This window comes from Corvus kubaryi, unplaced genomic scaffold (genome assembly GCF_017639235.1).
Source record: "Corvus kubaryi isolate FWS band 111438036 unplaced genomic scaffold, C.kubaryi_AGA036_p1.0 124, whole genome shotgun sequence".
Lineage (NCBI taxonomy): Eukaryota > Metazoa > Chordata > Aves > Passeriformes > Corvidae > Corvus > Corvus kubaryi.
The window spans coordinates 2,894,774-2,911,087 of record NW_024580659.1 but is presented as its reverse complement, the minus strand read 5'-3'; the positions used below and the strand labels follow the sequence as shown (position 1 = coordinate 2,911,087).

Sequence of the window (16,314 nt, the reverse complement as noted above, 5' to 3'; positions counted from 1 at the left end):
TATCTGTGCTGTTTAAGGGTTTGCTCCCTTCAGAGCCTTCCTTTGCAGCTCCAGGTTCTTCATTAAAATAATGGCTTATCAGCAGAGTAGAAATAACAAGACTTGTTTGTACAACCTTCTCCCTGGAGGTACTCCACTGTAAGCTATGAAACTGCACTAGGGATTGCTTTGTCCAGAAGATAATTTTAAAATGAAATAAAACCAACTATAATGACCAATAAGACTTAGTCACATCTACAGAGATCGGTGAGTAACCTCTATTAAAGCCACAAAATTCACAGAGAAGTTCCTATGATAGGTATTATGCTGGTATGAAATGTTCCCACAATGGCATTTAAATCCAGGCCTTGACAAGTCTGGGCTGGTTGATATCCAAGCTGACATGGAAAGGCTGGAATAGAATGGTAGCTCACCTGGAGGAATCTCTTGAAGAGAGATTCCAGCTTCTGTGAGAAGCGCTGCATGATGTCTGGCATATTTTTCAGCCCGCATTCAATGAAGGGCTCCAGCCCCAAAATGCTGGGTTCCAGGTAAACCATGCCACAGCGGGAAACTGTGGCAGGGGAAGCAACAGCCAGATCCTGGACTTCAAACATCATGGTCATGCTCTGGAAATTATAGAAGAAAAGAGAGGATAAGGACCTGCTTGGTTTTGATATGTATTTCAGCGCAGGGAGGAAGGAGTACAGAAAACAGGCAGCAAAAGCGGGAGGGATGAGTTACCTCTGTCATCTTGATGATCTCCCCTGAGCTGAGGCACAGCTTCTTATTGTCATCAAGTACTGTGTTCATGTTCTCAATCCACAAAGCATCCACTGGCCCATCAAACATGTACCACTTCTTGTTGGAGTCAGTGGCCACGGTTCCCCGACGGATGAGTGTGGAAAAGATCCCATCTGTCCTGAAAGGCAGGAGGAAGGCAGGGCTTGGCCTGTTCTGGTTTTGCTGAAATAAATGGCAAAGTTCCCACCACAAAAGGCAATCTTATCTGGGTTCATGTGTCTCCGTTATCCATGAGCTGCAAAAAAGTCCACCTCATTCTTTTTTTTACTGAGACACATTTCAGCCTGAGTGACACTTCAAAACAATTTTTTTGGGCATTAGAATCTGGAATTCATGTCATTTAACTAACATGTCAACCTTCCCTTTAACATCTCTGTCCTCAGTGAAGAGTAAAGAGGCCTTGCTAGCATCCAGTTCAGGTCATAGGCAGGTTATCTGCTCTCTGGAGGTGTGTCTTTTTCTCTTTTTCTCTAGGTTACAGGGATAAATCCAGGCTAAAGAGCATGACCCTACCCTTTTTATAACTGAAGTTCCCCATCCCCTGCTGCCTGTGAACCCGGGTGGCACTGGAGCTGGTGACCAGGAGAGCAGACACAAGGAATGCTGGCTGTTGACAACAAGAATTTAATCTGTACATGGAAACCTGGAGTGTAGTTTCCATTCAGACCCTGGACTCTACTCCCACTATTAAATATTTATTTGTTATTTTTCTAGTACTAGTGAATTCCAGAGTATTGTTACTGAGATCAAGGGAAAAGAGTCTGTTCTAAGGCCCAGCTGATTAAAACAGATGGATTTGTCTGTAAATATATTTTAATGACTGCTGTATTTTTCTTTTTGTCACATTGACATGCCTGTGTGCTGCCCTTGGGTAGAGTCACATCATAAATAAACTGTTGAGCTTAACTGGAACTCCTATAAAATGTCCTTCAGTAAATATATACCAGATCCTAAGCTGGGAAGTTCTGGTCACGGCATCAGTAATGTTTACTTGCTTGCACTTTTCCTAGAGGTAGTTAGTTTCATACATATTTAGTTTCCCTCATTTTACAGAACACAGTCTTTAGCTTTGCCCTGAAACAAGTGCTGGCTGACAGGGCCAAAGGGAGAGTCACACTGCTTCTCACATCCTAGCTTATGGATAAAGCGAGCTGCAAAGTCAACCTTGGGTCACATATGGAAACATAAGCAGTAGCACCTGGCTGTAAAGAGGGCAAGTGGGCTATTGGTTCTTGTTTCCAAACCATGTAAGCAAGCAGGAGCCCTGGCAACGGGAATGAAATGCCGCTTTATGCCTCAAAGTCATTCCTCATCACTCAAGGATACCAGAGTATTTATACAGAACAATTCAAGTGCGCAGTCCAGAGGTCACTTTTCTTCAGAAGCAACACAAATGTTTTTAAGCTGCTGTATCTTAGGAGCAGAGGCATGTGCTCCACAGCTATTGAATTATTGTTCTGCAGTTAATGCTGCGAGCTGAGCTGCAGGAACTGTCTGGGCATGTGCTGGCAGACAGGCCAAGCACACAATGAGGGATGTCAGCTTAAATCGCCGTGACTGGCTATTGTAGCTTGGTGGGGAGAAGGACTTGATCGCTTCTGGTTTTATGCCACCACCCCAAACGGTTCTCAGCCTTGAAGAGAAGATGCTCAAGACCAGAAAAGTGTTTTCTGTCTGGAAGAAAGGAAAGAAGGTTTTGTACTTTACCACTCATGCGTTAGCAAGTTGAACTCTCCATAGAGCTGGCCCATTGTGATGGATTTGGGATTCAGTACAAAGTAGCGGACTGCTTCGTAATTCCCGCCGCTAGCTGCAGGCTGACCTTTCAGTGATGTCATTGCAGCTGCCAGGACTTCATAACTCTGCAAAAGCAGCACAGACAGAGAGTTAACTGCCATGGCTCCAGAACGACAAAGCCACTTGCTCTCACAGCAACTGCATTCAAAAGGCAGTGAGAAAAGAGACATAGTGAAGCGTAATATCATAGTAAGGAGATACCTGGCTGAAATAAAAGCGCAGCAATTAAGCACTCTGCATGCAGTGGAGGAGGAAGTTAGATCATCTGTGCAAGAGGCCTGAAGCACCTCGAGAGGTCAAAATACGTCTCAGCCTTAGAAACCTGCAGCAGAACTAATAAGCCTCAGTCTAATCTCACAGCTCAAAAGAGTGAACCAGTAATATACCTCCCCATGGCTATAAATTTTTACTAACAGGCAGTATCTTTGTGCCCTGACTTCTATCTGAGAGCAGCTTCAAATGCCAGTGTGGGTCTTCTGTGAAACTTAACCCTCTGCATCACTAGGTAGGTGATGGCTTGCTGGGGCCAGCAAACTGTCTCACTCATACCTTTGTCTTCCCAGAACCTGTTGGTCCCACCAGCATCAGGCCGTGACGAACCACGGTGGTCTCGTACAGCTGGATGCACTTCGTAACAAAACCTGTACAGGAAGATGATGCAGAGTGGGTCTGGGAACAGTCTCTTTCCTAGGACAGCATGCTGGACTAAAAGCCCAGGGCCAGAGGGAGCTTGTGGAGAGCCTTTTTCCTCACCATCAACATCTTTCAGATTCGCCTGGATGCAGGATTTGCGGATGGCTTCCTCCAGGATGCCATAATCAACAGGTGTTTCTCTGATATTTGGAAATAAATCTGAGACAATACCATTGAAGAGCTTGAGGTCATCCTGCAGGAATTTGGGTACGTTGGCATCCCTAATAGCTCGCAGGCAGATCAGCTCCTGCAAGGATTTAAGGACTCAGGACTTCAGAGATCTTTCCTCTCATATGAGGATGCAGAAAAGGCCCCATAAGTCCATGGCAGTGTGAAGTAAAAGCACATTTACCTCATCCATATCAGGATTCTCTCTTTTGAGATTGCCAGCTGTTGAGATGACAGTCTTCACAGCTCTCATCCCAAAGTCATAGTGGTCCTGAAAAAGGCACAGAGGAAACAATGTCATCAGATAGAGGAGCACCACCTAAAAAAGTAAACTTATGCATGCACTCAGTTAACAGGTGAGAAAAGAAAAATGAGAGAGTTATGCTTTCAGAACAATTCCTCCTTCATTCAAGTCTGCTCTCAGGATCCTTCAAATAACTAATTAGTCCTCAGCTGTACAGTCTACGAATGAGGAAGATGTGAATAAGTGCATGATGAAAAATCCTAGGTAGAACGAAAAGCAGGTAGGGCTGTTTGGCTCAACTGTCCTGCCACTGTAACCCTAAATATTCTTTAAGGTGAATCCAAGTCCAGCCACAGGAGCAGAAACGAGAATTAGAAAGAAAGAAGGAAGATGAAGAAAGGGTGTGGTGACCTTTTTGAGATATGCTATCACAAGGTACCAAGAAAACCATCCAGGTACTTCATGCCTAGGCTGAGAAAGTCTCACATTCGAAAAACATTCATGGACGTTAGGGCATCTACCTGGGAGCTGAGCTGTTCTGACAACAGTTTGAATGTTGTGGTGATCTTCTTTGCAAGGACTTTGGCTTCATTAAACCCAAAGGAGTAGAGTGAGATCTCAGCAATCATGGAGTAATCTGGGACCATCATAGCCACAGGACGAAAGAGAGCCTGGAACATACACATCCAACACAACATCAAAACACTGGCATTTCTTGCTTTTTTCCCAGCAAACTGAAAAGGCTGAGTATCCATCCCAGACTGTTTGGAGGACACAGCATGAGTGTGCCTGGCAGCTCTCACTGCAGCATCCCTGCAGACTGCAATCTGAACGGTGCCATTTCCTCACACAAGTGTTTCAATCTCAAAGTTATCCTTGAGACTTTCCAAAAGTGTCACATCCTAACCCTTGTCACAGACACACTGCTGGGTCCAGGCAGCACCCAGCACCTGTACTGCCCCTCTTCTTTCTGTCTGTGCAGCCTGCCCTCCTCACCTTCAGGTTATCGGGCAGTTCAGTGCGCCCAGCATACCCTGGGTTCATCGTGATGAAGACTGCACAGGATGGCACCAGTGGGATCTCTGTGCCTTCAAATATGAAGGTTTCCACCTGGAAAATTAAAAATATGATCATCCTCAAAGAACAGAGCCTGACCTGCAAACTAAATAATGAAGCAAAATTTTCCCAGAGGAGAACAATGGCTTTTAGTTGTTAAATTATAAAGCACAAACACAGCTGCCCACAACTGTAGTGACTCAATCTGGTCCCACTGCAGGAACCCAGTATTACCAGCAATATTTTTCCTTGTATAAAAAACTGGGCTTGTTGAAGATTTATTTATAGGTTAATTATTATTTTTCGGTTTTTTACTCTTGAACAGACTTCTATCCCTCCAGCTGTAAACAAATGTCTTTCCATTTATTTTGCACTAGAGATCAGAGCTGCATTAATTCATGGCAAAGAGGGCAAAGAGAAACCTAAATCCTTTTTAAAGCTGTGTAGGTAGTAATTTCAGATGGGGGATAAAGTAATGCAGAAGAATTTACACAGAGCAAGTTTCTAATTCCAAGCCAAAGTCAAGGAGGTTCAGGTCTTAACCCTTCTGGGCCTCCAGAGAACAAAGCAGAGGCTGGCTGCTAGACTGGCTGACAGCTGAATCTCCATTAAAGCCAACAATGCACAACAATTCACTTTACAATGCAACTCTGTGTGTGCATGAATATACTTCTTTCTGCACATACTGGATTTTGTGAATCCACCAAAGCTTGGTTAACACATTTTGACAAATTTGGTGCTGGGCAGCTCATGGCAGAACACTGGCTGCCTTTATCACACCTCCAATTTTTATCAGCTCAGTGGATCTGTATCAGAGTGTCTCTCACACCAAAGTCTGCTGGCACTACAGTTCAAGCTGAGAGGTACTTCAGGCTGTGAGAGTAGGGGCAACTCTGGCAGCCCAGACTGGGGTGAAGTTAAAAATTCCCCTGAGGATGTTGACTGCATAATGGACTGATACGATGTGCCACAGTTAGGACATCGTTCAAACCTCTCCTCAAGGATGCCTGTTCGAGTTACCCCTGAGCAGTGAAGCTTGTCCTCCATGAAGGAGTGTGCAGAGACAAGGACTTGCCTGAGCTAGCTCCAGTGGAGATTTTTTTGCCTGCCTTTGCATCCCCGTGTTCCTTACATACCCTCTGCTGCTGTGCTTTCTGGATGGTTGTGATCTGCTGGGCCACCACAGACAGCACCTCGATATCGATGCGGTTGAACTCATCGAAGCAAGCCCAGGCACCAGAGCTGGGCAAGGAAGGAACAATGAAGGGAATCAGGAACACCACACAGGAGCAAACTTGCAGTCAAAAGTTCAGCTAGCTCTTGAAATTATATATCCACATACTGGGTAGGCATAACAGAGACTAGAAACGAACACAAAAGGGCCCTGATGTCCCATGGCAAACAGGGACACAGCCACAGTGTCCTGGCTCAGTGGACACCCTGACTGTGCATTCCAGGCCATGCAATGAGTGACCATGGCAGAAACTGATCCAAGAGCTTGGGACAGATTCTGCATGGTACAGATTTGAGCTTTAAAGAGTTGTCCTGTTGAATTCCTGGTTTGTACCTGAGCTGTAAGTGTAGCAGGTACAGTTTAGGTAACTCTTAAGTCCATTTTTCAGAGTTTGAAAAACTATAAAGCTGGAAGCATGCATATGAGGAAGGTGATCTTCCCACAAGACATGGCTTAAGAAATAAGTTAAATTACTTACAAAAAAAACATCTGAGAAAAGAATATCAGCTTTTGTCAGAGTAACTAATGCAGATTCACCAGTGTGCAACAGACTAATTGGACCAGCTCTGTTTGAAATGTAGAGAAGAGAGAAGCCTCTCTGAGAGGATCCCTCAGGGCTTAGAGCAGTCTCTCTTGGCTGCTCAATTTTGAATACTCTCAGCAGATTCTCTTCTTCTTAAGATTAAGCAGCTTGTGGGCTGAATCTCAGTCCAACATGGATGATATTAAAATAAAGGCTAAAGCTGCAAACATTTGCACAGGTGGATTAGTGCATTGTGGATTAGCTCAAAGCATTTTAATTTTGCCTTAAATGAACAAGGATCTCCTTTTATCTCTCTTTTTAAAATTGGATCAACTGTCCTTCCTTTCTGGCTGGAATTTTGTAACCTTGCTCATTCTGGAACTCAGTAACCCCCTTGCTAGGGCTTTGTTCTTCTGCTAGGGCTTGTTCTTTTGGGCTGCTATGAAATATACTCAACAATTCCCAGTGTGCAGCATCCCAGTATCCTACCCACTCCTCAACGAAGACACTCAGCATTTCACTGTACCTGGCTAGTCCCTTAAAAAACTTGCCCATTGCCATGAAGTCGAGTTGGTCAGAGCAGTTGAATACTACAGTTTGGATTGCCAGTGCTTTGCCCAGGTCTTTTGTTGTTTCTGTTTTGCCTGTTCCTGCTGGTCCTGCAGGTGCTCCTCCAAATTTCAGGTGCAGAGCTCCTGTAAGTGTCAGATAACACCTACAACAAAGAAGAGACCAGATGATGAAAAAAAGCATTTGTACTACTGATTTCAGCAAGGAGACATATGATCTATCCAGCTGGAGACAAGGAGGAATCCATCATTCATTATTCTACAAAACTGCTTAGATATGCAGCATTCTGCAAAGGAGTTAGAGCTATGTGGCCTTGATTAGTATTCATGGGGGCCTGCATGGATAAATCCTTCTGCCACTGGCTACACATTCATTTTCTGGAAAAAGGACAGTTACAAAAGGGTAAAACTATTATTTCTGCTGCATATTCTAGAGTACTAGCTGCTACCTTCTGGTTTCTAGAAGAGCTCCTTAGCTATCAGGTAGGCATTTTATATGAGTCAGAGCACTACATTCAGAATTAGGAGAGTGAAAGCAATCAGTCTGAGCACTGATCACTAGGAACACAGTAGCAACCAATGTCAGGGTGCTCCTGTGCACTTGTCTCAGGTAGTCCTTTACTGTACAAATGGATTCTATTTACATATATTAAGCTGTAAGACCTGCATGGTCAGATCCTTGGTTTAATCCTGTTCATCCAGAAGAAAAAAAAATAAAGGGAAAAAAGGTGCATTTATTACCCAGAAAACAATGTCTTTACCTGTCAGTGAGGGGAGTGATAACCAGACGGCCAGTGTTCCCCAGATACTCATAGCCATAGATAAACTCAGCATTGACTGCTCTGATGTACAGGTCTCCCCTCGTCCAGTAGTATCTAATGATGAGTGAACATGACATCAGAAAGATAAACACTGTCTGGCAGACAAAACAGCAGCTCACGAGATTATAGCCTGCAGGTTTGGAGACCTGCATGTTAAGGGATTTCCCTCTCAAGAGCAGAAAGGATAAGGTAACACAGCAGGGTGGACAGGAGTTCTCACAGGACCTGGGATCAAGCATTGCACCCCTTGGGCAGGAAACATGGCTTTTCACAGTGAAACGTCATTGTATGGGTTAGTCCATATTGCCAAAGAAGATGCCATCAAAACTAGATCCATCTCAAACTCCCGTTTCCATCTGTCATGGACACAGCTGACGGGCAAGGAGAATGGAGACTGGCCAGGGAGGCCAGGTGAGGTTCAACAGCTGTGCTCTCTAACCTGAGCTGGGAGATCCACTCAAAATCGTTCATGCTCGTTACATTCTCCTCAACCAGCTTTGCTGCAACATCCTTGGCATGGACCTCGATCACAATAAGAGCTGACAACACTGCTCGCTGCATCTTGGACAGTCTCCCACGGACCAGGGCCACCAAATCTCCCAGCTGGGGAAGGAAAGGAAAGTACCCTGAAGCAATCCATTCTATACCAACACAATGCAATCAAACTCAGGGCATGCTAAGTCTCAGATGACAGGCTGTGCTCAGGCAACTTCTGCCTCTTCTCTTGTCAGAAGTACAAATGGTTGCTCAGAAAGCAAACCCTATTCATGACTGGCTCAGAGCTGAGTTTTGCCTAAACCACTACCATGTTCAGGTGAAAGGAAAGAGTTAAGCCACCATGAAGTCCCGAGCTAATAACTCTCAGGTATCAGGTATGTATCATATCAGTATCTCATGCACAGAACTGATATGAAGGATGCAGTTTCTGCCACTGTCCATCACTTCAGTTCTTCACCTTTGGCTTCTTGGGTAACCCTGGAGAAGTTATCTTTCACCTTGTTATAATGTTCAGGTGGTGATCATATTATCAGTCCTGTATATTTGAGGTTTATTATGACAAATATCCTAATGATTAAGAAGATAACCTGTTTTTTCACCTGAACAGTGCTATGCAAGAATGTGTCTCTGTTTCCCCACCAGTATTGTCCTGGCTGTATTTATAACCTGTCTGAGGTCTGAGGACTGAAAAGTCTCCATCTGGCAAAATCTCACCCTTCCATTCATTTTCATACCTGAGCACTCAGCTGTGGGTAAAGCCTGCTGGACAAATCTCCAGCTTCCAGAGCTTCAGACACTTCCTTTGTCCAGAAAATCTGGCAGCCAGCAATGACCACTTGGCCAGGCCATTGCAAAACCCATGTGGTACGTGGAGTCTTAAAATAGAAAAAAACAGGTGTGAGAAAGGGTGGAAAAAAGGTGGTGAGACATTTATTTATTTATTTATTTATTTATTTCTATGTCCTCTTGCTCTGAGATGCATGATTAACAAATAAGCACAGAATTCTCATGCAAGAGGCTTTCCCTTTTTTCCCCCTCCACTTGCTGAGAAGAAATCTTCAGGCACAGGTTCTCTGGCCACGGAGTACAGCAGGTACCTTCTCTCCAGTATGCCACCTGCAGTAACCAGTTACACATAGCCAGTAGCAGCTGAAGAGCAGGAATCTGTGAGACCCAAAAGAATGTTTCCCCTCCTCTGGCCTGTTCTAACTTTCCTATTTTCAAATTTTCAGTCTGAATTTAAAAAAAGTAACAGAAATATCCAAGACCTCTTTATTTTTTCAGCCTTTCTTCCTCCCTAGATTAGAAATTTCAATTTTACACCAGCATAGCTTTTATACAGAAACCAGAACTAAGATGCATCCCCTATGCACTGACTGAAACCAACAGTTCATGTGCCTTGATTACTTTCACCAGCCCCTAGCACACTGTGTGAGACATGAGAGCTGAGGCAGAAGATCCTTACAAAGAGGAAGTAGTCTGGAGAGATGAACAGATATGGATTCATACAGGGTTGTTCTCTGCTACAGGGAAACTGTGAGGGAGTGTGCAGGGTTTGCATTCTGCTGGACCATTTGCTTCTTGCTCAGCTGCCCATTCTGCACTTACAGGCACACAACTGGATGAAAGGCTGTATTTTGAAAGCAGAATAGAATAGACTATTCTAGTAGAATACATCCCAAGTTCATCAGCCCCATCTCTGGTGACCTCTATGGCAAGCCTGCAACTAACACACCAGAGACCTGCCAGTCTATGATAAAACTTACCTCTGGATAAACACCAATTGATTTTTCTATGTTGTCCCGAACACTGGCCTTCATGGATTTCTCCACTTCCAGCAGCCAGTCCTCCACATTCTCACTGGGATAGATGGGAGTAAACAGCTTCACCTCTTCTCCTTCACCAGAGTACATGTGCGTGATCTGTAGGTCTTCCTGGAACATCAGCTAATGGAAGAAGCACAACAGGAGATGTGAGTGGAGGATTTCCTTTCTATCCCTGCCTTCCTGCCCCTGGGGGACAGCCAACCTATACCAGTGTTTGCTCATTATAATCCTGGTGCCAAACTTGGTTGCCAGTAGTGATAATAAAGTGTGCGACAGACGTGCAAAATGACCTCTCCAAATAATGGAAAATGATTGTATGAAAACAAGAGATTCGCATCGCTTGTGTGAATTGAGTGAAGCAAATCAAATTATAGCTGGGATGAACATTTCTCATCGCCTGTCTAGGATTCAGACCCTTGACTCCCGCTCAATTCTTCAGATTCAAATCATTTCCCTTGATGTCACAGTGCCTGGCTTTAAAAGTAAAATTTTAACAGCTTCTTTGATGCCCCAGCATATCACTGGAAGTCCCCTTATTTATTCCAATGGCTTTGCACCAGGTTTCCAGTCCAATTTCCTTTCTATTTTTCCAAACTAATGACTAGGAGATTGGTTTTACTGTCTGAGTATTGTGGTGGTTCGAGCTGTGACTAGCTATGGAGTCTGAAGTCTATTAGGAATAAAAAAGAGGAAGAATAGCCAGGTTAACTCCAGCTCCTAAGTAGGGATGAAGGCAGAAACTTAATTCAACTCAGGCTTGCTCCATCCTTGCCCCTTCTGGGGCTCTCAGCAGTAGTGGGATTCCATCCTAACCAGGTGCCTGTGAGTAGACAGCTAAGTCAGAGCTATTTCTCTTGGCCTTCATGGTCGGATGGACACACATCTCCAGAGGGAGCGTCCTCTCCTCCTAGGATGTATATCTAAGTGGATTTCCCTAAGTCACCCTTTTCAGATGCCTATTTCCCCACCACTGTCTGAAGGATAATGAAGGGTACCCAGTTCATGGGCAGATGCCTGGCTTTGAAATGTCTAAAGTGAGGTTGCTGGAATCCCACTTCAGGACAGGCAGCACCTTGCAATGCCTACATACAGTTACAGGTTCCCAGGAGATACATTTCCATACAGCAGAATGTGAACATTCCTCCAGACCTCAGAATGCCCCCAAGTTCCCATGACACAGCTTTCCAAAGGTGGGCCAAGCCACTCATGTGCTTGCTTTGCTTACCCGTGCAATGTTCTCAAAGCACTTGTGGAGGTGAGGTTGTACAGCAGTGGGGTCTTTTGTCTGAGACAGGATTTCCAGCAGCTCATCATCCGAAAGGAAGTAGAACCTACAAACACAGAGGGAAGCATGAGGAGGCTCTGTTTATTGCAGCAGCAAGGGCTAAGTTCTGGTGTGATGGGGAACAAGCCTTTTGCTAAAGACACTGCTTCTGACTGCTCACTGATCTCTTTGTATTTGTGTAGATGAGCAGCCACCATCCAGCCATCTCCCTTTCTGCAGAGACAGACTTCTCCTTCTGCAGAAGTCAGTTACTTCCAAGCAAAGAGGGTTTAAATGAGTGTCAATAAAGAGAAATCTTCCTTCAGGAATTAGAGACAAAGTTACTTGGAGGCTTTCATTTTACCCCACCCTTTCTACACAAATCCTGAGGCACAGATATGCAACGATGCTACCAGACTGTCCTTAACTCACCACACTTGTGTGCGCCTGTTTTCTCCCCATCAGATGGCAGCATTGAAAGGCACAGCTTGGCTTATGTTTGCAGGCCATGAATAAATCCTAAGCTTAGATGGTTTTGCTCTTTCTTGGCAGAATGAACTGCAGTGAGCCTCCCCTTTCATATTTTCTGAACCAGGGAGTGTGATCTCGCCCAGTGAAATTTGGGGTTACCTGGGAAAAGCAGCTCTCTTTGTCTCCAGATATTCACTCAGCCCTTTCTGCACAAGTTCAAGTAGTTTATTACAATTTTGCAGCTTCTCCAGTAGCTCTGGATCAGGGCACAAAGAAATCACCTAAAACAGAATGTGTAATCCAGAGGTAGCATCAGTATCCTGAGCATGTGGGAGATAAGGCAATGGAGATAATTGGGTCGCCCAGTGATGTTACTGATAGGATTTAAATGACTCATTTGCAGGAATTCTCAGGGATCTGGAGAGGTGTAAGCTTTGTGGGCAAGGAGGGTAAACAGCCCTTATGGAGACAAGCACATTTCTGGGTTCCCCTAAATACCAACATTTGTAATATGGAACACAAGTGGTGAAGGAGTCCAGGCAAGTAGAGACTGGAGAACAGAAGAGAGCAGAGCACTGCTACCAGGACACAAAAATAGGCAAAAACAATGGTTCTAAAAAACTCAGAGAGTCAGTCTTGAGGAGGAATTGAAGGAGTTACCTTATGGATTACAACCACAGCAGGTTACAAAAGTCATAGGAGGCAGGGAGTCTGTGTGTTGAGGAGGAGGCACCTGGTGGGGTGGAAGGCACTACAGGGTGACTACTCTGTCCTTTCAGACACCAGAACAAAAAGCCAAGTTCCAAGAGAAGAAAGCCAGCACAATGCCCTGGGCAAGGCTACATGGTTTATACAGTGCTGCTCATGTCCACACCGTTATGAAAACAATGACTCAAAGACACAATCCTTGTGTGAGCACAGCTCCAAGGTGTTTGAGATACCTGCACTGGCTTTCATCAAGGCACATACCTCAGGGTTTGCATTAGCATTCTTCATGACATGCCTCCAATCCTTATCCACGGTGTTGTAGCGCTGGCTTTCCACTGGGAGCTGTCTTTTGATATCCTCTGATCTAAAGATTGGCTCCAAGTAGAGCCAAGAGCGCTGACAGTTCAGCCACTCCTCTAGGACATCCTAGTGGGAAGCAAGAAAAGCGTATTAGGACACCATGCTATGAACCTGTTCAACAAAACCATTCAAACTGTGCACCAGAACGGGTTTAAAAATACGAGGAAGGAAAAAAAAAAGTGATGCTGCACTTAGACCTTCCACACTTTAAAACTCTACCTAGAGGGTCAGGAGCTGGAATTTCCTTTCCAAGTAATTAACAACTTCCTAGCACTCCCCTTTCCAAAAGTTTTGGAACTTTTCTCCTGCAGCACTGCTATTTTGCTGTCAGAGTCCTGCTGGGTGTTCCTGGTTTGATGAGCAAGTGCTGGCACAGTCTGCCAGATTCTGCTTAAACAGCAGTCTTCCATGTGCTTTCCTACACTGAGATGCGAAAGATTAGTGTGGATTTCACAGGGTATGTAAGAATCTGTGAGGTCCACTTAGTACAGTATGATTAGAGAGACCAGCAACATTATTCACAGCAATGGGCGAGTTCTGGGCCCACCAAAACATGTCACAATAGGCAGCAAAAGGGCTGCATTACTTTCCTAGAGTCAAAGGGCTTTCACAGGCCCTATTCTTCACTAAAGACTGATACTCTCTTGATAACTGTCCTTCCAGCTCCCTAGCAGCAACTGCACAGTCCATGTTCAAGCATGGCAGCCCAGCCCAGCTGCCTGCCTTCACCACCCGTGTGTGGTGGGTAAAAACCAGTACCTGTGTCATCTTCAGCTTGTTTTCCCACAAGTTCATCCTTTCCTCAAAAGGTTTCTTGAAGGGTGAGAAAGACATGCTCTGAACCAGGACAATATGATCATCTAGGAGCTGAGAAATGTCATCGGTGCTTTTCAGAATATAGGTATTTGTGTCTTTGTAAAGCGTCACAATGAATGCAACAGATTTCCATTCATTCTCTACCTTGTTGAGTGCCTGGAACAGAGGGACAAACAATTTAATTTCAAGATACAAGCCGTGCAAATGGTTATCTCAGCTTCCACAACTCTCTTAATGCCACTCTCTAGAAAATGACAGATTTTGCTCTTAGATTCCACTGGAAATTGCAGCTGTGTATTTTATGCATGACACAGTCAGCAACAGCACATTTCCTCTGCCTTGCCCACAGGTTCAACACCTCAACACCAGTGCTGAAACAAACACCTTGAGGGAAAAAAATGGCAATTTTACCTCCAGGCCTGTTTATGCTCTAGATGCACAGAGGCTGCCAGCAAAGGGCTTATTAATGACTATGATTAATGACAGCTTGGTCAAAAGGGGAACTATCCATCGGGAACTTGCCTGAGATTTCAGAGAACAAGAGCTGCCAGAAGGTCAAGACCATCTTAGATCACATCTGAACTGATGAACTGAAGCTGAAAGACCATCTAACCTATGAATCTCCAGAGCTAGAAAGTTTTCCCTGCACGTTTACTGGTTTAAAGGATTTGCCATCTCTGTTTCCAGTCACAGCTAATCCCCCTGACATAACATTTGAATGGCAGAGTGCAGAAAATCAATTTATTTTAACTTAACCAGTCACTAATCCCATAGTGAGGAGTGAGACCCAAGCAGTGAATCAAGGTAACCATAAAGCAGTGCTGTTAATCCCAAGTGAAATTCTGCACAAGATAGAATAAGTTCTTCTAGAGTGTCAACCCAGTTGTGTGGCCATTGCTCCCTTCTGCAAGGACAGCATTCCTCATTTTCATTTGTGCTGCACAATGTGTCTAATGCTCTGGGACAACAGGAACACCACCCAAGGCAATGACTGCCTGCTCAACAGGAACCTATTTGAGATGCAAGCAGAGACACAGCAAGCCCTCTCCGCTCACGCTTTCGATGGCGTATTCCTTGCTGGCTGTCTCAGCTACTTTGAGAATACTCTCCATGTGGTCCTGCAGGTTCAATTCCAAGCAGCGACCAAATGTCATGCTGGGTTCCAGCTCGACATCAGCCTTAATCTGGCTCGACAGCATCTCCCAGTGCCGGCTCCTCATCCCGGGATTGCGCAGCCCTTGAATTAAGGGCACGTATTGTTTGAAATCGTCCATCTTGTCTCGAAACTCCATGGCAACACTCTGGCAGTCTTTCAGGGAGAAAACAGAACAACATCAGTGATAACACTGTGTGAGGAAGTTGCCTTAAGGAACTTCTAGGTGCTGTCTAAACCTGATGTGCATGTAGTCATGTGCTATGGGGTAGATAAGCAGCAGGAGAGAGCACCGGGAAATGCTGGTTGAAGTAAGGAGGATATGAAGGCTCTCTCTATATGGCCACTAAGCCAGGATTCAAGCCTGCTCCCAGAAGCAGACCTGTCTGTTATCAAAAGCCTGTTACAGGCAAGCCCATGCTAAGCAGAAGTGTGGCTTAGGCTAGAGCTCACCAGAAGAAGAGAAGCAGACAAATTTAACTCCTTGACATGGACTGAAGCATGATCATCTGCCAGTGAATATTTCAGAAGTTCCAGTCATCATTTCAAGATATTCACTCCTTAACAAGACTGCAGTTAAAGTTGTCTCACACCACAGCTCCCATCATCCTCAATTGAAGATGGACACTAAGGAGCTAGAAGCAGGCTGGGATCCCAGACAGCTCTGGAAATGGAAAGTGTGCAGGACAGGCCCTGCCAGCCTACAGCCATGCTAGAAACAAATGTACTTCTTCCTCACAGGAAGGACAAAGTGAGGGAAAGGGCGTTTTTCTCTGGAGACATCCTAGAAAGTCTCTGCACTGTTCACATCCTACTCTTTTTTCAGCTTCTGCTACTGTGAATAAAACAACAGGTAGGTCAAGAACATGGGACTTGCTTCCTTTCCAAAATCTGGCTACAGCATGTGCCTCCTTTTATTGCACCCTGCATGGTTGCACTGCTTGCTCAAAGAAAGGATGTGACCACCTCATGCTCCCTGCTGGGGATATGCAAACGCAAATCAGACTCAAGGACAAAACAAATGTATTACCAGGTACCAGAGAATATTGCAATGAACATAAGCAGGTATTCTTAGTATTTCTGTTTATCATAATGATTCATAGTTACTCATGCATCCACTCATCACCTCCTCCATTGGGGCTGATTCATGGCATTGTTTAAGAGCAAGTTCAAGTTAAAAAGGATGAATCAAAAATCACCCACAGCAAAATGTATTTCAATCTAAGCCATCTGGCAGGAGATTTTAGAATTAGCTTTAAAGAATGACCAACACATCTCTGAGAATCAGGGAATGGCAAGTTAAGCTACAACTGAAGTCTCAATTTCAGCT

General features: G+C 44.7%; 1 protein-coding gene across 1 annotated transcript in view; it reads right to left on the bottom strand.

The window, feature by feature from the left end:
• Positions 1 to 16,314, bottom strand: part of DNAH1 (dynein axonemal heavy chain 1) — a 71,482-nt gene that overhangs the window by 30,565 nt on the left and 24,603 nt on the right. The window contains exons 20-38 of the mRNA XM_042019827.1: positions 14,887 to 15,140; positions 13,775 to 13,987; positions 12,917 to 13,081; positions 12,107 to 12,228; positions 11,438 to 11,543; positions 10,153 to 10,332; positions 9,121 to 9,261; positions 8,328 to 8,491; positions 7,829 to 7,942; positions 7,025 to 7,213; positions 5,878 to 5,983; positions 4,682 to 4,795; positions 4,207 to 4,356; positions 3,626 to 3,712; positions 3,334 to 3,520; positions 3,130 to 3,221; positions 2,491 to 2,645; positions 724 to 901; positions 414 to 608 (exon numbers count right to left, since the gene is read on the bottom strand). Of these exons, the coding sequence (XP_041875761.1) occupies positions 414 to 608; positions 724 to 901; positions 2,491 to 2,645; positions 3,130 to 3,221; positions 3,334 to 3,520; positions 3,626 to 3,712; positions 4,207 to 4,356; positions 4,682 to 4,795; positions 5,878 to 5,983; positions 7,025 to 7,213; positions 7,829 to 7,942; positions 8,328 to 8,491; positions 9,121 to 9,261; positions 10,153 to 10,332; positions 11,438 to 11,543; positions 12,107 to 12,228; positions 12,917 to 13,081; positions 13,775 to 13,987; positions 14,887 to 15,140 (2,912 nt within the window). The remainder of the gene's footprint in view (positions 1 to 413; positions 609 to 723; positions 902 to 2,490; positions 2,646 to 3,129; positions 3,222 to 3,333; positions 3,521 to 3,625; positions 3,713 to 4,206; positions 4,357 to 4,681; positions 4,796 to 5,877; positions 5,984 to 7,024; positions 7,214 to 7,828; positions 7,943 to 8,327; positions 8,492 to 9,120; positions 9,262 to 10,152; positions 10,333 to 11,437; positions 11,544 to 12,106; positions 12,229 to 12,916; positions 13,082 to 13,774; positions 13,988 to 14,886; positions 15,141 to 16,314) is intronic.